The following is a 25,300-nucleotide window of genomic DNA, read 5'->3' as shown; positions in this document are numbered from 1 at the left end:
CCATTTGAGGCGAATTGGTCCGCCTCTGAAAAAACTTGGCATTTGGATTTCCCGGGAAACATTTGATTTTCATGACGTCGCATGCGGGACGCCTCCCTCTGAATCCTACGTCAGCGCTGGTTTGTTTATGAGAAAACGACCTGGTAGTTTTCTGCAAATTTCTTCAACGTTATCACGCAATTATTAAAATGGTTAACAGATGTATCGTAGGAGGGTGTAGCAACACCAATCTTGATGGGATTAGTGCTCATCGTTTCCCAAAAGACCGGACAATGAGAGAGAAATGGGAGCGCTTGGTCTACACAGGCTGTGCACTGAAACCGTGCAAAGCTCCCGCAGCCTGCTGGCACTTCCGCAGGTGACGTCACGAATCTGGCTCCAGACTCCCTTGGGATTTTTCCAGACGCGTTTTTATTTATTTATTCTGCTGTAGACAGACGGCCTTGTGCAAGATTACCCTTCTGGATGAGCGTGTAAAGAGACATCTCATCTCATTATCTCTAGCCGCTTTATCCTTCTACAGGGTCGCAGGCAAGCTGGAGCCTATCCCAGCTGACTACGGGCGAAAGGCAGGGTACACCCTGGACAAGTCGCCAGGTCATCACAGGGCTGTAAAGAGACATACTTTCATATAAAAAAAAAAACTAACGAAATTGGTCCAGAATGACTTTTAAGACATCAACGCATTGATGTGTCTCTGATATTCTGCTCTTTATATTGTTTTAGAGCAAGCACAGAAAATCTTCTGCGCTAAAGAGCGAGCATTTCATACATTCAGTCTGCTGGAGATCTTCTCCCTTGTTGCCGAGATGTGACCGAAGCCATCTGGCATTGTCGTGCTCATTCAGACGGATTTCCTGCAGTGACTGCAGCATACGTAGCCACTCTGTCCGGTGATTTTTCTCTCAGCTTGGCGAGCTCCATCCTCAACAGGATGAGTTTCTGGCGGTAGTTCCTTTTCTGTCTTTCTCACCTCCGCTTGCTCTTTCTCTCTCTGTGGTGCCCCAGCCTTGTTTTTCCTCTTTGTATGGCAGGGGCATGTTGGCTGCAAACAAGTTACAATACAAGTGTGATAGCCAGGTGTGCACATATACTTTTGGCTGTATAGTGTGTTTTGTGTACTTGTATAGGGATTAGCGAGTCATGTAGTGCAGACTTTGATGCTGCAATTACGTCGACTCTTTGGCCGCACGATATGGATCAAACTGTAATTTGATTTGGTAAAAGAAAAGAGGCCACTATACATGGTGTCCAAAAATTCAGGATATAATGCAAGTAAAACTACACGTACATATACGCTCAACATGTACATGCTCTATGTAACACATTCCCCTTGGGTCCTGGTATTTCGGACACCCTCGTATCAAAATTGTCTGGAACCTTTAGGATTAACAGTGAGAATTTTTTTTTTTTTTTTCTCAGTTGCATATTACAAACATCAATAGCAAAAATGTGGGCGGCACGGTGGTGTAGTGGTTAGCGCTGTCGCCTCACAGCAAGAAGGTCCGGGTTCGAGCCCCGTGGCCGGCGAGGGCCTTTCTCTGTGGAGTTTGCATGTTCTCCCCGTGTCCGCGTGGGTTTTCCTCCGGGTGCTCCAGTTTCCCCCACAGTCCAAAGACATGCAGGTTAGGTTAACTGGTGACTCTAAATTGACCGTAGGTGTGAATGTGAGTGTGAATGGTTGTCTGTGGTGGGGTTTACATTAGACCGTATCAGCGGATCATCAGATTAACGTTTTTAAAACGATTCGCGTGCACACAGCAACGCCAATACACGATTCGCGTGCACACAGCAACGCCAATACACGGATAAGCTCGGCTCCGCAGGCATCCTGCGCTCCAAATCACTTCGGCCTGAACAGCGAGTGCCCTCTGGAGGGTGCGCACTCCGGCCCTGCGCAGCTCAGAGCGCGCGAATGAAGCGCACGAGCAGTGATTCGGGACTGAGCCGCTGTGTGTGTGATCCCAGCGCATATCACTTACCACTTGCAAGTGGAAGGATGGCAAGCCTAAAGACAATCATAACTACACAATGGGCAGTATTTGCATCAGTATCCGCGTATTCTCAATGTTTGCACAGCACCGGACCAGACACGATCTGGATTGAATACGTGGACCCTGGCGGATTCCCGTTTCCAGGCGTTTTAATGTAAACGGACAGTGCATCCGCGAAGAAAACGTGACAGATACAGTCTAATGTAAACTTGGCCTGTGTCAGCCCTGTGATGACCTGGCGACTTGTCCAGGGTGTACCCCGCCTTTCGCCCATAGTCAGCTGGGATAGGCTCCAGCTTGCCTGCGACCCTGTAGAACAGGATAAAGCGGCTACAGATAATGAGATGTATTACAGTACAATCTTTTGGTGACTGATGCGTTATAGATTAAAATGTGTTCACGGCAAAATTAGAAACCGTGAACTTTTGCAACACTGGAGTCATTTCGTGGTGATGCTCCCCATATAGAGGACTTTCATGTGGCGTCATTGTAACTCTAGATTTGTATATCTGGCCATGTTGCATGGCGGGCTTTGCATTTTGCACTCAAGTTTCCATCAATGAACAGGTTATAACTTCAACAAAACGGACTTCATGTTAAAACTATAATGAATTTCCTGGTTACACAGTTATACTTTGTGACTCCACGGGACACTGTTATAGAAGAGTTATTTATAATCATGTTATCTGTCATCACCCAAATGAGGATGGGTTCTCTTGAGTCTGGTTCCTCTCGAGGTTTCTTCATGTCGTCTGAGGGAGTTTTTCCTTCCCACCATCACCACAGGCTCGCTCATTGGGGATAGACTAGGGATAAAATTAGCTCATGTTCAAAGTCTTTAGTTTAGAATAAATAAATAAATACATTTGTGGGTAAACTTGTATGGCTCTGTGATGCCTGTATGATTCAGCTTTTGGATGTAATGTGAGCTGCTGGTATGAAATAAATTTATCGTTAGAGAGATTGTACTGACTGCAGTCGTCTCGGTTTTCTTTATTACCTGTCGTGGCTATGGTTCTTTGTTTCCCTGGCAGTATAGTGGACTTTTTTTTTTTTTTTTTTTTTCTCTCCGTGCTTCCACGGAAGGCGGTCGCATTTTCTGCTCTCCCTCCTTTTTTTTTTCCCTGCTTGTGCTTCTGTGTCTTGTCTCGTCTGCTGTACTTTTTGAAGAGACTCTTCCTGCATTACTTTCTAAACTTAAAAAAAAAAAAAGCATGGAATTGATAAACTGGTCTCCTAACGAAATTGACAGTGTTCTTGACGAGAAGTTTGGGTTTGGGGGAACCCGTTTGTCCTGCCGGAACGTTTGCGGCTGGTTACCTGATGGACGTGTGGGAGCAGTGGCGGGTCGTGTGCCTGGCGATTCTTTCTGTGGAGGACGTTGAAGATATCTACCTATTCGGAACCATGATTACAGGACTTTTGCTGATTGGATTAGGCATTGCCCTGGTATATCGAGGAAATCAGACAACGGTGACAGCTGTTCAAAGCCCCACAAAGCTGCCCTATATGATTGGAGTGGTGGGCAAAGCTGTTGGCGCTCAGACTGTGGACATTCAGAACTCATCTCATCTCATTATCTCTAGCCGCTTTATCCTTCTACAGGGTCGCAGGCAAGCTGGAGCCTGTCCCAGCTGACTATGGGCGAAAGGCAGGGTACATTCAGAACTTTAACCACAAAATGGTTATCTCGGAGCAGCTTTCAGCTTTGCAAGGAATGTTTTTCGGAGATCAATTTGAATAGAATGGACAGATATGGACGAGCGGTGTGGACATGCAAAGACTGCGTCTGGAAAGACCAAGCAATTCATATCTTATCAACATTTGGCACCCTGAGACAGCACCGGCCTTGGTTCAGCCCATTGCTGAGGAAACATTTCCCCCTGAAGGTCACTGCCGGGAGACACTCGCATTCCTCTCTAACTCTCCGCGGTCGCTATTTTTACCCCTAGTGTGACAAGCGGGTGCGTGACCAGCGCGTTCAAGGCTGCAGGAGCGGACGGCTGCTTGCTTGCACTGGATTACCTCCTCCCTTACCCTTGACTCCCCCCCCCCCCCCCCCCCCCCCCCCCCCCAAGTCCCGTGTTTAAAGTGTACTTGTGTTGTGTGCTTATGCAAAGGTTTTTTAAATGTTCCCACACTGTACTCCTGACAGGAGCATAGTGTGGGTTTTTTTCTTCCTCCTTATCTCTCCTCATGTTGTGTTTCCTTTTTATCTTTATCTCTGTCTTCCTGTCCTGTCTACCCTGTCAATTGTATGTTGTATATGTACGGACAGGTTGACGGCTAATTTCGCTGGTACATGTGACTAGTGACAATAAAGGGCATCATCACATGATGGACAAAAATCTGTGATGTCAGTGAAAGTCCTCTATAGGCTATAATATGGAGTGCACAGGTATAAAGACCAGGGAGTTATTTGGTCAGAGTGGAGCGTCATTGTGCCTTCATGCATCTTGTACTAGTAAACCAAGAATTTCCTTATTAATAGTCAGTGCGTTTACATGCACATCCAGATTTGAGCTACTGTCGGTAATCGAGCTAAGGGTCCCAGCAGGGGTGCCAGAGAAATCCAATCCTACATGCGCACAAGGAAATCGAGCTATTGTGTGAGGTACATTGTGCACCCGAGCCACAGGTGGCGCTACACGCCCCATCGTGTTGGTACACTTCCGGTTGTCGTCATGAAGAGCTATTCAAGAGTATAAACAAAGTTATCAGTTCCGTGTTCTCTTCTGCTGCTCGCTGCTACTACTACTGTTGTCATGCCGACCGAGGCTGTTGTGTTTCCCCGCTTGTGGTCTCGTCACTTCCGGAAGGGGCAGTGCTGAAGTAAGTAGCTTGATAGGGTTTACATGCACTAAGTAGCCTGGCTACAATCGCATAATCTAGGTCGCGTAGCTCGATTACGAGAAATCCAGTTCGGTTCGATTTCAGCCGAACTAAGGTGTTTCCATGCCATTTAGAACTTCGATTTCAGTCGAGCTACAGCAGAAATTCGATTTTCTCTATGTGCATGTAAACGCACTGAGTGACCGGCATCTCTGTGAATAAACGAACGTTATTTTCTACTGGAACGCGAAAAGCTATATTTTTGTTTCATGTACTTGTTCTACAAAGAGCAAGCACCTAGAAGAGACTCTCTACTATCCAAGACCTGACTAATGCACACTTTTTTTTTTTTTTTTTAAATATTACCCTTCTGTGTTCTTTTTCTTATGTCTTTAATTTTGGCAGGTAAATTATTCAAAGTAGATGCTACCACCGTAGCAGCAATCACAGTTCTGCAACTTATTGTGTGGAACTTGTTCCGCATTGCCACACAATTACTTTATTTATTTATTTTTACATTGTCCATATGAGAACACGGCATTAGTTTGAGTTGCTGGATTTGGTGGCCGTTGTAGCACACACTCAATTCTTCACTTCAAATTATGATGACTTTAAAACGTGCGTCATGGCGACTCGGGTTGTGCCATCCACTTACCACTGGCAGAGTATAAACAGTCACGCTATCTACAGAGTGCACTTAAACTCTCGCAGCACTATTGTATTTCTTGATGAGTGAATAATAAACGTATGTTGGGTTGTTAGCGTATGTAAAACTGAATTGTGTTTTGAGCACATACATGCAAGAGCTAAAAGCATTTAAAGAGAGCGTAGAAACCTTTCTTGGCTCGCTTGCTTATCAAGCTCAAGCTGTGCTCCTTATTGAAGGGAGTAAAAGTGTCCTGTCGGCTAGTGGTGTACTCGTCTGTCGCCTTAGGGAGCATTTGAGGACGCTAGCTTTTACGTTGGCTTTTTTTTTTTTTTTTTTGCTGTCTGACCTACTCGGCAGAAACGGTGTGCTCAGGCTGGTTAAAGACTTGAAGCTGGATAGATGCAGGAGTAGAAGGGGGCAGGGGAAGTAATGAGCCAGGACGCAGGATTGCTTTAACTGCACCTGCTGTCATCATAATGTAGATAAACAAATACAGAAATTAAGTTCGTATGTCAGAGTTGGCAGCAATGACGGTTTTTAAATTAAGGGATAACCCCTTGTACTTTTTTATGGAATGTCTGAGGCTCGAGTCTTCAGGACAGGAATGTGTGCTTTCCGGTTTCGAAGTAACATGAAAAGCTTTTCTTCAGAAGGGCGAGCCAAGGAGATCCTGGTGAGGAAATGACTGTTTATAATGCAGGAAACCATTACCTTACAGAAAACTTCCCCATATCAACAATTGTACTTTTTTTTCTTTGTTGTTAAACATTTGTTTTTAATCTGTTTATTAAGCTTAGATTATGTGAATGTGCTGTTACTATAGGAATCATGACACACTTGAAGCGTTTTAACATAAACCTGTGATTTGTTATGAAAATGAATCGATACCTTCTGATTCAGTAATTTAAGCGCACCATGGTATAAATGGTTAATCAACACACATTCTGTTAAAACGAAAAATGATTGACTATCGTTGGTGTCATAGTGCATGCCACATATTTGCTGCTTAAAGTGCATATCCTGGACCAATTTCCTTTTTTTTAATATATGAAAGTATGTCTCTTTACACACTCCTCTAGAAGGGTAATTTTGCACAAGGCCATCTGTCTACAGCAGAAAAAAATCTCAGAATGGGTCTGGAAAAATCCCAAGGGAGTCTGGAGCCAGAATCGTGACATCACCTGCGGAAGCGCCAGCAGGCTGCGAGAGCTTTGCACGGTTTCAGTGCACAGCCTGTGTAGACCAAGCGCTCCCATTTCTCTCTCATTGTCCGGTCTTTTGGGAAACGATGAGTACTAATCCCATCAAGATTGGTGTTGCTACACCCTCCTACGATACATCTGTTAACCATTTTAATAATTACGTGATAACGTTGAAGAAATTTGCAGAAAACCACCAGGTCGTTTTCTCATAAACAAACCAGCGCTGACGTAGGACTCAGAAGGAGGCGTCCCGCACGTGACGTCACGAAAATCAATGTTTCCTGGGAAATCCAAATGGCAAGTTTTTTCAGAGGCGGACCAATTCGCCTCAAATGGCTTGATTTCAACTGAATTTTTCTGGTATTGCGCAGGGTAAAAAAAATTGCGCAAAATGTGACGGATATTTGACCAAAGTTTAATATAAAATGGGAGAATTACATTGAGCTTGCTCCTGAATTTACCCAAGATGTGCCCTTTAAAGTTAGAATGCCCCGATGTAAAAACATCTTCCCACCTTCCTGGGGGTAACTGCTGTTATTGTTCTTGCACCCTGCTAGGGTTTCGGGTTTATTTATTTATTTTTGGGGGGACACTCCTGAAATGTTGAAATTTGAAGAGGTTGCCCTGATTGTTAAAGGCCAATTCTATTCTTTTACCTGGACTTTAACGAGCTTTCTAGGTTACGAAGTAAGAGAGACCTTCGTGTGGCATTAACATTGTGATTCCTGTGTGTTGGTCAGCTGTGCCGTGTGCTCAACTCGTACCTATGCTCTACATCTGCAACAGGAGAAATCACTCACCAGTTGTGATTTGGAGAAATCCCACAAAGTCAACATTTAGTAAGAACTTGCTCACACCCTTTTATTTTTGCATTTTGTCTGTCTGTACTGTACAGGAGAGCGCACACCCTGACTGTATTATTCATCCTCACATGTGCACTGGTTTATGTGACCTTGCTGGAGGAGACTCCACAGGACACTGCATACAACACTAAGAGGTATGTGGGCACACGAGCCATGTGTTTTTAAACACTAACCGTGTTCATGTTGTTTATTTGTTTAAACACGGTGACCCTGACCTGAAGCTCCAGCAATCCTATTAGGCTTCATTCTGCTCTTCTGTAAACTTGGCTGTGATTGTGTGTAGACTGGAAATGGGACGAGTACACAGGAATGGGAGTTTCTCATCAGTAACCTGGCTGCTTTCTGGAAGGATTATGTGTATTACTTTAGCATGTTCTGGATTGTCTAGTGGAACAGGTTCTTATGCTAATTGAGATCTGGTTAAAACAGTGGTGGGGGAAAAATGCTGAAAACTAGCAGGACTGCCATTAAGTGTCTGGGTTGTTCCATGGCAACCAAATGCTAAAAAAAAATAAGTTAAATTTATATAGCGCCTTTCAAGAAACTCAAGGACGCTTTACAATAATAAACAAAGAAAAAAAATAAAAATATAATTTAATAAAATAAAGTAAAAAGTCCACCAAGTAGGGTCAGGATGTAATTCCCGTGGTGTAGCAGCCACAGTCCCACCAAAAGGCGCACGAAAACAAGTCCCACATCTCCAGCACCGCCTCCGCGACGCCGTCAACAACATCGCTCGAACACCACGCCATGGATCCACAAAGCAAGCAGAGAAGCTCCGCCATGCAGAGCACTGGTGTGTCCCAAACTGCCTGCACAGCCGCCACGACACCACCGAGCAACATCGCTCAGAACATCACGCCAAGCGTTAAAGCGCAGAGCGCTGGATAACCATGATGTAAAATGAGCAACGAGCTCACTGCAGTCCACAGCTGGGAGCACAGGCATCACCCACAGCGAACCAAGGCCTGGAGGGAACCGACACCCAAAACTAGGTCTGGAGCTATACCACAACCGGTGGAAAAAACACTCAAACATCAAACTATACAAACACACAGGAAAAAAAAAAAGAAAGAAATAAAACAAAAAAACGGTTGTTTCAATGGCTTCAAATGACTTATTCTCGGCTAAGGTTGGTATGTGAAACTGGGCATTATCAAGACTATGATGATCTGATCATGATATCCCCCACCCCTTACTGTTCCACTCTTACCCTGAACCAAGTAATGGTAACCAGACATTGCTTTGTGAATCCCAGATGTATCCAGGTTCATTGCTAATCTGAATATAGTAAAATGAGTGTGTGTGTGTGTTTCCAGAGGGATTGTGGCTAGCATTCTGGTGTTCCTTTGTTTCGGAGTAACACAGGCCAAAGATGGCCCTTTCTCAAGACCACATCCAGGTAAGACAGCAACATGGGTCAAGGCCACATTAATTAGTGTGCTTGCTCAAGCACACAGCAGCCAAAGGCAAGCACAGTGTTCTTAAGTTTACTTATTCTACCTTATTCCGACACGTTTTTTGGATCCACTACTCCTCCTAGGGCGTTCGAGATAGAGACACCGTTCCAACTCTGAGACGTCTGGCCCGAAGTGGTGTAGTGTGCTTGTATGTAGCTTTTGGATCAACGAGCCTGTTCTCTTGTTCTTGTTGTTTTTCTTTGTTTTTTTTTCCCCATAGAGAATGAATAGGGCTCATGAATCAAATCGTCCTACTTGGACATGCTCCATCGCAGATGCACCAAACATCATGTGATACTTCAGGCCAACTCCCCCAACACATACATGCAATTGGTTCTGACCCACACTCATTTTTCCTTTCTTTTTGGTCATCCCTTTTTCCTCCATAGGCTTGCATTGATTTTTGGCCCCATTGAAAATGAATGGTGTTTCAGGAGAAAAGCTCTCTCTCTCTCTCTCTCTCTCTCTCTCTCTCTCTCTCTCTATATATATATATATATATATATATATATATATATATATATATATATATATATATATATATATATATATATATATAAAATTTTTTTTTTTTTTAAACCAAGTGACCAAATTTCACTTGGTGCCTCAGGCCAAGTCCCCGCACAGATCCGTCCCCTCATCTGAGATCTGCACTCGTCTTTTCCTTGGTTTTCATGCATCTCTTTTTTACCTCCATAGGCTTCCATTGATTTTTGGCCCCATTCAAATGAATGGAGTTTTGCTCAGTAACACTTCACCACAAATCCACCAAACTTCATACGGCACCTCAGGCCAAATCGCCATCACACACATGATATCGGTTCTGACCCGCACTCGGCTTTGTCTTGCCTTTCATCCGTCCATTTTGCCGCTAATCAGTGGAAGCTTGACTGAGTCATTCCTCCCTTCCCCCATAGGTGATGATTCATTTGGCAAGGATCTGCTCATTTGAGACTTTGGCAGCAAATCAACTTCAACTCAATGGCCACTTTATTAGGAATACTTGCATGCACACACGATAGCAGTTAGCATATAAGCATTCACGTGTTACCATGCTAGCTTTTAGCATGTTACCCATTTACGAGATCATGCCTGCTGTTAGCTCGCGAGTTGTTAGTGTGTTCACCATTAGCATGTTATGTTAGGATTAGCATGGTAGCATGCAAAGTTCACATGTTTGCTGTTGGCAAGTTTGCCTGAGCATGTTAGCTGTTAGCATGTCACCCTCAGTGTGTTAGCATGTTAAAAGTTAACATTCTAGCCATTAGCATGTTAGCCTGTCAGCATATTAGCCTTAGGCTACATCCACACGACAACGGCAACGAGATGTTATTTAAAAAAATATCGCGTCCATATGGGCAACGATCAGTAAAATATCAGGTCCATATGGCAACGCAACGCTTGCTGAAAACGATGCAATACACATGCCACACCTCTAGGGGCGCTGTAAGACGGTCCCTTCGGAGACACCAGAACAATAGAAGTAAGGACGCATACGCATAAACTATTATGCGTGAGACTTCATATTAGCCACAAAGTCAGGAAAATCTGTTCATAAAATTACATTATAATGACCAAATACAATGAAAAGTATTTTCCAGTCTCACCTGTGAAAGGTAATCCCATGTGATCTCGTTTGGACGGTAAACCTGTTGGTACAGTTAAACGCAGCACATGAATGAGGCATCTTTATTCTCCGCTTTGACCCATCCAATATGGCGGCGAGGATGACGTATGATTCTACGCGGAAGGCGGCGTCTTTAATGGTCCGGAATAAATTGAATGCTACATGTTGATGGATTAATTTGTTGTTCTATGCCCTTTTTGAGGAATGTATTGTAGGACTTAAACCAACATCTGAAGAGGTGAGATCGCTCCTTTTTTTTTTTTTTTCCTTATTTTTGCTGGCGGGATTGACTCTCACTTTGCACCATTGCACAATAAATATTCACAGTGAAAATATTTTGTAAGCGCGTTTCATGAACCAAGTTATAGGATTTGTTGACAACTCGCATCGAGTTCGTTACACTTCTACCCGGCGTGAAGCGCACAGTCATGTGGTTGTGACGTCATCGTAAACAAATCCGTTCTACTCATCCAGACGACTTCGCAACGGCAACGTTGCCAGATCTTTCCACTCTGGAACCCGTTCTCAAAAGATTGCGTTTTGGGGCACCCAAAACGCCGGTGCCGTGTGGACGCCAGGCCGAAACGATAAACAATTGTATCGGATTCACCTGAATCCGTTGCCGTGTGGACAGGGCCTTAGTGTTAGAATTTTAACAAATAGCATGTTAATCATTAGCATGTTAGAATGCTAGCTGTTAGAATGTTATCTATTAGCATGTTAGCATTAACATGTTAACATGCTAGCTGGTAGCATGTTAGTATGCTAGCTTTTAGCATGATAGCTGTTCTGCTATAGCTCAGCAGGCACACTTTGCATTTTCTCTGCAGAAATGCAGTCTAGTTTTAACACCCCCTTCCCCCCAATATGTCAGTTTTGCCTAGTGTACAGGCTGACGAGCTTCTCAGTGGAATCACTATGGCTAAACACAGCCTAGCAATATAAACCTTCTCATGGACACCTTTCCACAGGATCAGGACACTTCGTCCAGTGACCATTTCGTCCAAAGCCTTTTTCATGCGCACTATCAATTATTTTACGTGAGACAAGATCGCGATATAAACAACCCATAATTCATTTAAGGGAATACATTAAGCACTATCAAAGCCGCGTGCGAGAGTCTGCTCGACGTAGTCCGGAGCATGCCAAGCGGACTCTTGCTGTTAATGAGGCTCACCTGCACATGATCTAGAGGCATCAGTGTGCCTATATAAAGACTGAGAAAATGCATGCTTTCTCATATCATGGCTCGTATCTCGCACTTACCAAGGATATCTGGCAAGTGCAAGTATAGATTTATGTAGTTTGGTCTAATCAAAACCATCTCTCCCCGCAAGTGGCCCCAGCCAAACGCACCTGAAGTCGACACTCGCTGATTCCCATCATTTCCGGTTTCGTTTTCATTTTGCAAAAATGGTTTGCTTTGGTCAAATTCCATTGAGAATTTCTTTCTTTCTGACTGACCGAAAGAAAAAGAAAGAAAAAGGCTTTGGAAGAATTGGTCGTTGGACCAAATGACCTGTATCCCCTTCCACAAATCCTGCTGCTTCTAACAAATTAAATTTTCTAAAGCATGTTTGAGAAGAAGATAATTGATGGACCAACACAGCTGGCACGCAGCATCACATTCCACATTTGAACGTTAATTTAATTTTACGGCAGACACATGAGACATTGAGCTACAGTAACTGTCTCTTTGACACAATTAGTTGTCAGCATGGTAACTGGCGACAGTCGTTTTTGCATTACCTTTTTTTTTTTTTTTCCCCCCCTTTCCTATAGAGAGAAAGCAGTGTCGCTTTGGAGTTTAGGCCTTGTAGCTGTAATGAAAGTTTTAATTAAGCTTGTATGTACCCCCTTTCCACCAGTGTGAATTAGGTGCTAGTGTCGGTTCAGAATTGGTTGAGCTTGTGATCCTTCGAAGAACCAGTTTGCTTTTTCATGGACTAGACACCATAGACCAACATCATTACATCACTGTAATTGGTTATGATAATCCCAGCCCCTGATGTAAACATTTCTTGGTTCTGAACCAGCAAAGTATTTGTGCCTCTTTCGAACCAGTTTTCCTGACCGGGAGTCGGTTCTTTGGCTGGTGAAATGCAATGAACTGGTTCAAGATTAGGCACCGGGTCTGAACCAGCCCTCGAGCTGCCTTGGTAGAAAACCGGTTAATGTTTGACCCCATGTGCTGCTTACTTTTTAAACACAACCTGAGGAATGACTTGTGACGGGTTGCCTTACAGATCGTAAAGGCTGTGGAGGGGAAAAAATGTAAAGTTAATGTGATGCTGGGCTGAAAAGTTTTGTAATAATTAAACTGACCCTGTGGCGCATGATCCTGTGCCTTTTTGTCTTGCGTTAAGATGCATTTTCGCAAAAAAAAACTACACGAGATGACTGCATTCTGATTCTGAATAGATTTCAGGCTCAGTGAATCAACTGATCATTCATAACCTGCAGGCAGTCACATACCTTGTATACACCCTCTTTCATACACGTAGACACGCAACTCTTGGGATTACTCTACAGTAATGCTTAGATTTCTAGTTTTTATTCACATTCAAATAACTGAATATGGACTCATCCATGTGGATAAAGTAGCCTGTACGCTCAGTGACCAAATAAAGGCTGCTTCATTTGTTTTTAGTGCTAAGGTGAGGTTTGTTTGTTACTGGTTGGCTGAATGCTCTCAGGCTTTACTTTACCAGGGTTTCCCATACATAGACCATTGTGCGGCGCAGCGCCACACAATGGATTCCTATCGCCACATAATCAGACTCGCGATTTTGAAAAAAAAAAAAAAATTCCATTGCGTATCGTTCCGTTCATTCATAGTGCTCTTTCTTCTCGTTCGCACATGCGAGCGCACACAGAGGCGTGTACACAGGCCTGCCGTTGCGCATATACCCGGACTGCAAGTAGGCCTGTTAGGTTAATTAAAAATAACGTAGCCTTCCCGGTTCGCCTTCTGACCCCTTATTTTAAAAAGGTAGCCTACGTCGTGCTCGTGATGAGCTTTATCATAGCCTTCTTGGCTTGCATGAAACGGACATCCCTGAGTCAGGCTAGAAACCAATTCTGATGCATACAGTAGCAGCTTGATGCGAGGAACCGGCCTTATTGCATTATCCCGTTTATCCCGCTTCAGCATTCATGCAAGTTATTAATAATGGCTTGACATTCACAGTAAATAAGGATTTCCCACTAGCCTAAATAAAATGTTATACTTGCGGGGATACCTAGTTGATGCTATCTGAAGCATAAAATCTGAATATTTTAAGAAACATCTTTATTAGCTTTACTGGCGAAGTAGAATTGCGAGCGGGATTTCTCAGCTATGAATAGGGTAAGCACATAGAAATTCAGTATTCCTTTGCATATTTTTTTGATGTAATGGAAACTTTTTTTATCCATAGATTAAAACAGACCTCAGGAATAGGCTCCAAGGGGAACACCTGGCAGCCTGCTTACCAATCTCCATAAATGGTCCCGAACCCAATGACTTCCCTTACGATAGGGCACTTGAGGGGTTTTTTTTTTTTTTTTTCTTCTTTCTCAGGAAGCCACGCAGAATTGAATGTTCTGATGGGGCATGCAGGCTTTGCACCAATTAGGGTAATGCTTTTTCATTACTGTTAGTTGTCTTGGTGTTACCTTAAGTGGTTTCTTACATCTAATTATATTTTATTATTATTTTGTTACATTATACTATTTATTTTATTTTAGTATTGGTTGAGGTAAGTGTTGAGTTCAATATTTTAAAATAAAAACCTCCAGCTTGTTTTTTGCAGTTTATTCCTTGAATGTCAACTAAAGAATGATTGAAAGATTGCCACCAAAAAGGCAAAAAACTAAACTTTAACTTCAATTTTGGTGAGTAATTTTCATAAATTTAAGACAGGTTTTCCACCAACATCAAGCCCAGCAAACTAATGGCCTGCCCTGTAATGTAAAGTTGGGTCGAGGAATGAAACCAGGCAGGGTTCTGGTAAAAATTGTTTTAGCGGTCTTCTCTTAAAGAACTTAAAAGAATTTAGATTGAACTGAATAATCTCAAATGCTTCTTGTAGCTTTAAAATGGTCCCAGCAGGTGACTCTGAAGAACAATACTGTGTGTTTGAACACCGCCCGCTGTAAACACTTTGCATACACCCCAATGACCGACTGCCACGACACCACCGCGCACGATTCCCTCATCGGCACAGTGGAGCACCACAAATTGCTACCTGGTCTGTGGGAAACCGTGTTTACACAACCAATCATTGTTCTCCCAAAATGATCAGTCCTGACTGAAGAATAGTTGCATTTCTCTTTATTTAGGGGGCTACACGTAATGCTTTATCACTGTTTCACTCTTTCATGGAGTCTTCGTTTTGAGCTGTGACTGAGACCAAAAATATCCAGTTCATCTCTACTAAATAGTGCATAGTCTATGGTGTCATGGAAGTGTCGCTTTGAAAAGCAGACCTGTTCATCCTGATAAACCAGAACTGCTGTCACTGTGCTTTTAAAAAAAACCCACAATCCTGTTCTCTAACTTAAGTGTCATTGAGGGGAAACCTGATGGACCAGGTGCTCAAGAGTGGAGAGATTCCATTGTTTTGTGATTTTAGAAATGGAGATGGTCTTTGTCGTTCGAGCCTGTTCCCAGTGCCCAAAGCCATAGGGGTGCTCCATGGGGTTCACTCTGGAACGGGTTTCTTCCAAAAGAGCTTCCCGAGAGAGTGTGCAGGGAGATGAGTGCAACTCTATCCCCCAGGTGTGTAAATATGAACCTGCTTACTTATTCAACCTGCAAGTAGCATGGCAACCGAGCAGCCTGGGGGGAAAAGAGCAGCTCCAGAGGAAAGACAAGCCACATTGCCCTAAAGCAGGAGATGGACAGAGCATGGGCAGTGAAGTGATGATGGAGTGGCAGATCAGGTTACAGACCCCGTGTCTACACCTGTTTTTGGATCTTTTCAACGCAGAGTCTAAATTAGGATTCATCAATGCATAAATATGAACTTATTCAAGGATGATGAATATTTTTCCATACATTTCTTGATGTTTTTAGTGAGGCTTATGGTTAACAAGTACTGATTTTTGATAATCGATTAATCTGATTTTTTTCAATTAATCAATTCATTGTATATTTAAAAAAAACTATCAAATGCATTTATTTTAATTTAATTAAAATGAAGGAGCTTAATTAAGCCACTAATTATAATACAACACAACATACAAGTGTTCACGTCAACCAAATGAGACGTGTACTAATGCAAGGTGATGGTTAGGCATGTAACGGTATGTCGTATGATAAATCGCAGTACAAATTATGACCATTGGAATTGATGAAATAAATTGTCTCCGTTGTTATCAGGCTGTATAATTTTAGTTTTTCCTAGCTGTAATTGCATTGTTTAGACAGAAGAGGGTGGAATAATTTAAATAATATTGGCTGGTGTTGAGTGATGGATATATTCCATTCAGCTAGCCAATATTGCTAGCTGAATACTGGTATGTTGGTATTCAGCTAACATACCAACGTACTGTTAGTATGGGTTTCTTTTATTCTCCCCCCCCCCCCCTCGTAAATATGTGTGAAGAATATCTAATGACGTTTTGGAAGCCTTTCGCGTGTTCAACACGTCTTTCTCTTTCCCGGCAAACAAACTTTCTCACTGGAGATTCGCATCAGCTCTGACATGTGATGTCATGTCTTGACAACCATGTAATATCGTAACCCATATTCAACGCTCATTCTCCATTGGGTAGAGTGATGTAATGCATGTAGGTTAAGCGATATGCTAACAATATTGCATGCTATCCAACCAAATGAATGAAACCTACTAGGGGGGAATCTCATCTCATTATCTCCAGCCACTTTATCCTGTTCTACAGGGTCTCAGGCAAGCTGCAGCCTATCCCAGCTGACTACGGGCGAAAGGCGGGGTACACCCTGGACAAGTCGCCAGGTCATCACAGGGCTGACACATAGACACAGACAACCACTCACACTCACACCTACGCTCAATTTAGAGTCACCAGTTAACCTAACCTGCATGTCTTTGGACTGTGGGGGAAACCGGAGCACCCGGAGGAAACCCACGCGGACACGGGGAGAACATGCAAACTCCACACAGAAAAGCCCTCGCCGGCCGCTGGGCTCGAACCCAGGACCTTCTTGCTGTGAGGCGACAGCGCTAACCACTACACCACCATGCTGCCTAGAGGGGAATAGAACATGTTTTTATTTCATGGCAAGAGTGTCCTGTATGTATAATAATGTGCATTCCTTCTCTTGTACGTGACTTCACCATAGGTGGAATTAACACAGCTCTAATGCCACAAAAAAAATCTAAAATGGAAAGACGTGTTGTGATTGTACAAATAGCTTTAACAAGAAATCGGAGCTCTCTTTTCAGACTGCTGAAAGCTAAAGAAAAGACAATCAAATGGAGGTAGTACAAATGTTCATACTTTAAAAGTGCTATTTATTTTCAGTTTTAGTACAAAATTTCGTTAATAGGCTGTTGTATTTCATGCCAATCTTAACAAATATGGGTAAATTATTTTTTTTTTTTTTTTTTTTTTTTTTTTTTTAAATTTAACAAGAATATTTTGAAGTTAGGCGGCACGGTGGTGTAGTGGTTAGCGCTGTCGCCTCACAGCAAGAAGGTCCTGGGTTCGAGCCCTGGGGCCGGCGAGGGCCTTTGTGTGGAGTTTGCATGTTCTCCCCGTGCCCGCGTGGGTTTCCTCCGGGTGCTCCGGTTTCCCCCACAGTCCAAAGACATGCAGGTTAGGTTAACTGGTGACTCTAAATTGAGCGTAGGTGTGAATGTGAGTGTGAATGGTTGTCTGTGTCTATGTGTCAGCCCTGTGATGACCTGGCGACTTGTCCAGGGTGTACCCCGCCTTTCGCCCGTAGTCAGCTGGGATAGGCTCCAGCTTGCCTGCGACCCTGTAGAAGGATAAAGCGGCTAGAGATAATGAGATGAGATTTTGAAGTTAAAGGATAGGAAAATGTTGCCTTTTTTGGGTTAAAATTAAAATTTTCAAAAATACCATGGGGAAATCAAATAATGAATTGGGCAAATTGTTACATGCCTAATCTTATGTACATCTTTTTCTGCTTATTTTTAATCACTTTCCACACTTTTCCTACCATGTGTCTGTTTTCAAATTTCGACTAGACAAATTCAAAATAAAGAAATAAATATCCACTGCCTGTTTCGCTCACTGAAAACTCTCCAACGGCAAATTAATTTTGCTTGCTGTATGTGTGCATGAAGTGAATTGTTGTCGGTGTGCGGAATCGACTCCCAAAGTTTTGCATCTTACTATGCCTGAGATCAGTGAATCAAGTGTTTGGAATTGCATTTGTTTAAACCAAAAGCAGGATGGAGGCTTGATTTTACTTCATTTTTACTTGATTTTTTTTTTTTAAATAAATTGGAGCTCCTTGGTCAGAAAAACAGTTGAATTCCTTACAAGCTAATTGATTCAAATAGCTTCACTACTTGCTGCCTGAAACTCCTCAACATAACTCATTTTGTAGACTAATAATTAGACCATACTCATTTTCAACCTATTGAGTTGTCAGACAAACTATATTATTTCACCAAAGTAGTGTGAAATATTTTCTTATAGATTAACAAAGAGCTGTGACCATAAATGTGTGATGCAGCCAGAAAACTGAATAAGGTCAGAAAACTCGATACATGGCTGGTTCAAGGGATGGGATGGTTAAAGCAGGGACCTCACACTTCCAGTGTTACTCACGTTAAAACACAAGCTATATCAGGAGACCAGCAGGTTGATGTACTGTAAAGAATTTCCATACTGTAGAAAAAGTTGTACTGTGTGGTCCCGTCCCCCGGCCACCATTTCAGTCAAATGTGTTTTATGAAGTGACGTAGCACACGCCACAGTGTGTGCGCTTCGTAAAACACATTTTATGAACTGTTATGAAGTTATAAAACTTCATAACAGTTCAGCTAATCGATAATGAAATTTTTTTTTTTTCAATTCTATTTTGTTGATTAGCTGTTGTAGCCCTACTGAAGTTTCATGAATGATGCACAGTATCTATATAAGGGTACAATTTGCATGGGTGCAAGTTTTCCGGCATGTGCCGGAAGCTCCGTTTTTTTCAGTTCTGAAAGTCATTTTTCCAAATCGTGTAAATCCGTTGATATATTTTCGGGGGTGGCCCTCTCACTGTCTCACTCTCAGCGTATTACTGGGTTACTGCGGTACAGTCTCTGCACAAGACAAATCTTTTCATCTAGTCTTCGCCACAAACCTCATTCAATTTATACGCCGCTCACCGATGAGCGGTCCTGACTAGCCCGTTGTTTCACGGTGTTATACGTGTGTGATATGTTTAATGCATGTAGCATGTTGTTCGACCAAATCAACACCGCTATTCCAGTGTATATATTGTAAAAAAGGTATCACAGCAAAAGTCATATTAAAAATGGTTGTTTCAACATTAGTAGTTGCTAGATGTTTTGAAATATTTCAGATGAATTGATAATGTATTAAACATTTGATGTGAATATGCAAATCATATAACTATTAATATTATAAATGTTTGCATGAGAGACAACCATTTTAACTTGTAATTTAAATTTTTTTTCGAGCCCTAAGGGGGGGCTCCCCCCCCCCCCCCCCCCCCAATGCATGTCTGACCTTGTCAGACTTTTCAGGTTTTTGAAAATTTTATACTTGCACCCATGCATTTGTTTGTGTGTGTGTGTGCACATTTAGAGCCATGTCATAACATGTCTCTTCTGTTTTCAGCATATTGGCGCTTCTGGCTCTGTGTCAGCGTTGTCTATGAACTGTTCCTCATCTTCATTCTTTTCCAAGTGGGTCTAGAGTCATGCCTATATTCACTCACTCACACAAAGTTGCTGATGTAATTTAAAATAATACAGATGCTGTTATATGCATAAAGAATCCAGTGCCACCCTTCCAGTTTATTTTTTGAAAGCCCGTATTGTATGTGTTGCAGACGGTGCAGGACGGACGGCTGTTTATGAAGTACATCGACCCGAAGTTGGGTGTTCCTCTGCCAGAGAGGGACTATGGAGGAAACTGTCTTATCTATGATCCCGGAAACAGCACTGACCCCTTTCACAACATCTGGGTAACAAATCTCAATCTCTCTCTCTCGGATACACACACAATCCTAAACAAACAGTGCTTTGCTAATTTGTGTTTGCTGTTACAGGACAAAATGGATGGCTTTGTTCCTGCCCATTTCCTTGGTTGGTACATTAAGGTGGGTATACGTCTTGGGTTTTCAGTCATGTGTTGCGAGCTGGTGTGCTCCACTGCCCCATCTTCCCACCCCCAGGTTTAAACTGGTTTCAGTTTATTTCACATGGGTCTTGTAGGCACTTGTACAGCAGCTTATTGTCTTTTTAATGAACTAGAAAGTTTACTGAAAAACAGCTGGAACATAACTCAGATGTAGTAAATTTATTTAATTTTTTTTTTAAGTATTTATTGTGCTTATACCCGTGCCATCATTCCTGTTTGTCAGACACTTATGATCCGAGACTGGTGGATGTGTATGATAATCAGTGTGATGTTTGAGTTTTTGGAGTACAGTCTGGAGCACCAATTGCCAAACTTCTCTGAGTGCTGGTGGGACCATGTGAGTATTCCTTTTCATTTTTCTCCCTCTTTTTTGTTACACACTTGAGATTCCTGTTTTTCCCTCACTTTCTTCCGTTCTTTCTTGCACAGTGGATTATGGATGTGCTTGTGTGTAATGGTTTGGGTATATACTGCGGCATGAAGACGCTTGGCTGGCTTTCGATGAAGCCGTACCAGTGGCAAGGCCTGTGGAACATTCCTACATACAAGTAAGCACTGCAGGACAATTTAAAGAACTTGGACTTGTATATCCTCTGATACCTCACTGAGATGCTTGAATTGTATTTGATCACGTTCTGGGTTTCAAGGAATAGTAGTTCTAAATGGGTCTCTTCAGGCTGTAGGCTCTTTGTTCATGACTAAAATTATCCATTGCGTTTATGATTTTTTTTTTTTTTTTTTTTTTTAAATGTTTTGCCCCTATCTTTGCAAAGGTAAATTTCAAATAGAGTCTAGGGAGTGTAGAACGGTACAGGTCAATCTGGGGATTAGGTTTATATGGTCGAGCTGGGACCACGTGCAGAGTGCCCTTGGAATGTGTCCGTACACGTTGTTATTGTGACAGTTGTTGATTGGATGTAGCAGCAGCTATAATAGACTGGTACCAAAATTCAAAAAAGTGCTTATTTAAGGAGTTAAAGGCATTTTTGAGACAAAGTCGGCAAACAGTCTCATTTTGTCAATTTGGGTGTGCCGAATTCAAATCTGCAAGATGCCGAGCTCTATCTGGCCTCTGTTGACCTCTAGAGGTCATTGAACTTTGGGCCTGTAAACGTCTCAGCTGAAGCCAGTTTCTCAGCTTTCTAAAGAATGAAATGTACTAAAATGATTAATGAAGTTAGCAAATGGCCTTGTTTGTTTAATGTTTGGGTGCTGAATTCATTTTTCATTTGTAAAGCGACATATGACCTCTGATAACCTCAAGGTCATTAAACTTGGCGTATAGGCCTATGCGTTTAACGGCATTTTTAAACTGACTTTACTCCCCCAAAAAGAATATGAACAGACAAAAAACAAATAGAAAGGAACAAATACAACATTAAATGCCAGTCCATGTACATGTGACTTACTTTTCACAATGAGAGTGCCTCATGATCAGAGGAACTCTTTAGGGGGCAACTGATGCACCCTAGTGTTGACAGCTACGATGTTCATTAAAAATCAGTTTAACTTGTGTAGCTATAGTGAGTAAGCGTGAAGAAATAATTTCTGCTCCTGGATTTTATGTGGAGCAGCCTTGAGTCCCCCCCAGTAAACCAGCAGCTCTTTAATTCTCGAAAATCTCCGTAGAAATGTAATCATGGATGTTGGTTTCAGTGCCTTTTTGGTTAGCTCTGAATGACCTTTTTCTTTTGTCTATGGACAAAAGAAACTGAACTGGCATTTAGTAGGAATTCCACTTGCAGGAAAATAAATGTTTATTTTTTTTGGGGGGAGGGGGCGGAAGAAGCATGTCCTTTTGATTAGAACCTGATGTACTGGTATGTGGTGTTGGGGTTTAATTACAGGGGAAAGATAAAGCGCATCGCATTCCAGTTCACTCCGTACAGCTGGGTGAAGTTCGAGTGGAGACCAGCGTCTAACCTGCGCCGGTGGCTGGCAGTGCTTGGCATCATCTTCATGGTCAGTGTGTCCATCCATCCCATCCATTATCCGTAACCGCTTATCCTGTGCAGGGCCGCGGGCAAACTGGAGCCTATCCCAGCTGACTATGGGCGAGAGGCGGGGTACACCCTTGGACAAGTCGCCAGGTTATCGCAGGGCTGACACACAACCAACCATTCACACACTCATTCACACCTACGGTCAATTTAGAGCCACCAGTTAGCCTAACCCGTGTGTCTTTGGACTGCGAGGGGGGAACCCAGAGCGCCCAGAGGAAACCCACGGGGAGAACATGCAAACTCCACACAGAAAGGCCCCCGTCAGCCACTGGGCTCGAACCCAGAACTTTCTTGCTGTGAAGCGACAGTGCTAACCACTACACCACCGTGCCACCTGGTCAGTGTGGAACCGGGTTATTTTCACCAATAAAAATGTTAGACAATTTAATCAAGATGTTGCCAAATAGCACCCTGTAGGAATTCAGTTAAATAAACAAAATACAGGAACAACATCTCGGTTAAGATTACTTCCCCGGGTGTCATCATGCCTCAAAAACGCACACAGACAAATGGACTCTGCCCTGGTTTATATGAAGAGAGTAGTTTGGTCATTACCAGCTAGTATGAAAATCAGAGCTGCAAAATGTGCTACTGAATGTCCCATGGCTGTTTCTGACCTCAGCGGTGGTTGATTACCTGTTTTGGTTACTGATGATATATCAACACACAGTTAATGTTTAATTTGAAACATTTTATTTGACAGCTTAAAATGTTGATGCGCAGGAATGGATGTATAAATTTTATAGCTTGACAGCAGTGGAAATGTCCAGCTTCTATATGAATATTTAAAGGGCAGTTCGGTTATATCACTGAAATATATAATATACACTTGTTCAAAATAATAGCAGTCCAACACGACTAACCAGATCAATCACTGTTTTTGGTGGAAATTATATTACTACATGGCAAATAATTTACCAGTAGGTGTAGTAGAGTCATAGAAAACCAACAGACCCAACATTCATGATATGCATGCTCCTGAGTCTGTGTAATCGAATAATTAAGTGAAAGGGACGTGTTCAAAATAATAGCAGTGTGGAGTTCAATTAGTGAGATCATTCATTCTGTGAAAAAACAGATGTCAGTCAGGTGGCCCTAATTTAAGGATGAAGCCAGCACATGTTGTACATCCATTTCTCTCTGAAAACCTGAGAAACATGGGTCGTTCCAGACATTGTTCAGAAGAACAGCGTGCTTTGATTAAAACGTTGATTGGAGAGGTAAAACGTATACTGTAAAGAAGTGCAGAAAATGATGGGCTGCTCAGCTAAAATGATCTCCAGTGCTTTAAAATGGACAGCAAAGCCAGAGAGACGTGGAAGAAAACAGAAGACTACCATTCGAATGGATCGAAGAATAGCCAGAATGGCAAAGACTCAGCCAATGATCAGCTCCAGGGTGATCAAAGACGGTCTGAAGTTACCTGTGAGTACTGTGACAATTAGAAGACGCCTGTGTGAAGCTAATCTATCGGCAAGAAGCTCCCGCAAAGTTCCACTGTTAAAAAAAAAACACGTGCTGAAGAGGATACAATTTGCCAAAGAACACATCGACTGGCCTAAAGAAAAATGGAAAAACATTTTGTGGACTGATGAAAGTAAAATTGTTCTTTTTGGGTCCAAGAGCCGCAGACCGTTTTTCAGACGACCCCCAAACACTGAATTCAAGCCACAGTACACTCTGAAGACAGTGAAGCATGGTGGTGCAAGCATCATGATATGGGAATGTTTCTCTTACTATGGTGTCGGGCCCATTTATCGCATACCAGGGATCATGGATCAGTTTGCATATATCAGAATACTTGAGGAGGTCATGTTGCCTTATGCTGAAGAGGAAATGCCCTTGAAATGGGTGTTTCAACAAGACAACGACCCCAAACACACCAGTAAGCGAGCAGCATCAGGGTTCAAGACCAACAAAATGGAAGTTATGGAGTGGCCAGCCCAATCCCCGGACCTTAATCCGATAGAAAACTTGTGGGGTGACATCAAAAATGCTGTTTCTGAGGCAAAACCAAGAAATGCAGAGGAATTGTGGAATGTTGTCAAGTCATCCTGGGCTGGAATACCTGTTCACAGGTGCCAGAAGTTCTCAGAAACCGTGGTTATACAACTAAATATTAGTTTAGTGATTCACAGGAATTCTAAATCCTTAAGATTTTCAGTTTATACAGTAAATATTTGGAGTTTGTAATGAAAAATGCAGACACTGCTATTTTTTTTGAACAGCCCAATGTTCATTTTTCTTCATTTTCTGTAAAGTAATTAAAATATTGATACATTTTTCTTCATGTTTTGATGTAGAATATAATGTGCATTGTTCCCAATGCATGGAAATAAAAACTATTATAAGGATTTTGAGCTTTACTCACGTTTTTAAACACACTCCTATTATTTTGAACGTGTGTGTGTAAATGATTCCTCTTCACTCTTTCTAGTTCCTGCTGGCGGAGCTGAACACTTTCTATTTGAAGTTTGTGTTATGGATGCCACCCGAGCATTACCTGGTGCTGCTCAGACTCGTGTTCTTCGTTAACGTGGGTGGAGTGGCCATGAGGGAAATCTACGACTTCATGGATGACCCGTCAGTTACAGTCTTTGGAATAATTTATTTACTTTTTCAGTGCTAGGCTTTATATGCAGTTTAAAAGAGCAGAGTTGACTGGACTTATGGTAATATATATGTTTAGACTTTTTAAATCAGCTTCTCATCTCATTATCTGTAGCCGCTTTATCCTGTTCTACAGGGTCGCAGGCAAGCTGGAGCCTATCCCAGCTGACTACGGGCGAAAGGCGGGGTACACCCTGGACAAGTCGCCAGGTCATCACAGGGCTGACACATAGACACAGACAACCATTCACACTCACATTCACACCTACGGTCAATTTAGAGTCACCAGTTAACCTAACCTGCATGTCTTTGGACTGTGGGGGAAACCGGAGCACCCGGAGGAAACCCACACGGACACGGGGAGAACATGCAAACTCCACACAGAGAGGCCCTCGCCGGCCACGGGGCTCGAACCCAGGACCTTCTTGCTGTGAGGTGACGGCGCTAACCACTACACCACCGTGCCGCCCCTTGATAGCAGTCATTTAAAATTATTTGTGCATGGTGAAATTGCCAGTCTGTGTGGAAAGATTCGAAGAAAACAACCAAATAATGGACCACCCACATCCAACCAATCAGACTTTGGTTTGCTTGTCTGTTCAGAAGGTTCCACCTCCTGTGCTAGTATTCTAGCTGAGGCTGTGGCATGCAAGTGCATCATAAGTAAAAACAACAAAGCGGTGAATAGTTGTATTAGTGGGTTTTTTTTTTTTTTAAATATGCAAGCTTCATAGTAAATAATGTA

The 25,300-nt window shown here is 42.6% G+C and overlaps 1 protein-coding gene across 1 annotated transcript in view; it reads left to right on the top strand.

Moving 5' to 3' along the window:
- The window catches only part of ptdss2 (phosphatidylserine synthase 2), a 41,888-nt gene that overhangs the window by 7,113 nt on the left and 9,475 nt on the right, over nucleotides 1-25,300 (top strand). The window contains exons 2-10 of the mRNA XM_060914366.1: nucleotides 7,573-7,674; nucleotides 8,860-8,942; nucleotides 19,418-19,485; nucleotides 19,632-19,766; nucleotides 19,851-19,901; nucleotides 20,166-20,279; nucleotides 20,372-20,490; nucleotides 21,790-21,904; nucleotides 24,383-24,528. Of these exons, the coding sequence (XP_060770349.1) occupies nucleotides 7,573-7,674; nucleotides 8,860-8,942; nucleotides 19,418-19,485; nucleotides 19,632-19,766; nucleotides 19,851-19,901; nucleotides 20,166-20,279; nucleotides 20,372-20,490; nucleotides 21,790-21,904; nucleotides 24,383-24,528 (933 nt within the window). The remainder of the gene's footprint in view (nucleotides 1-7,572; nucleotides 7,675-8,859; nucleotides 8,943-19,417; nucleotides 19,486-19,631; nucleotides 19,767-19,850; nucleotides 19,902-20,165; nucleotides 20,280-20,371; nucleotides 20,491-21,789; nucleotides 21,905-24,382; nucleotides 24,529-25,300) is intronic.

The sequence above is a fragment of the Neoarius graeffei genome, chromosome 2, assembly GCF_027579695.1.
Source record: "Neoarius graeffei isolate fNeoGra1 chromosome 2, fNeoGra1.pri, whole genome shotgun sequence".
Taxonomy (NCBI): Eukaryota; Metazoa; Chordata; class Actinopteri; order Siluriformes; family Ariidae; genus Neoarius; species Neoarius graeffei.
Note: the sequence above shows the minus strand (reverse complement) of the source record. Positions and strands in the feature narration are given on the sequence as shown.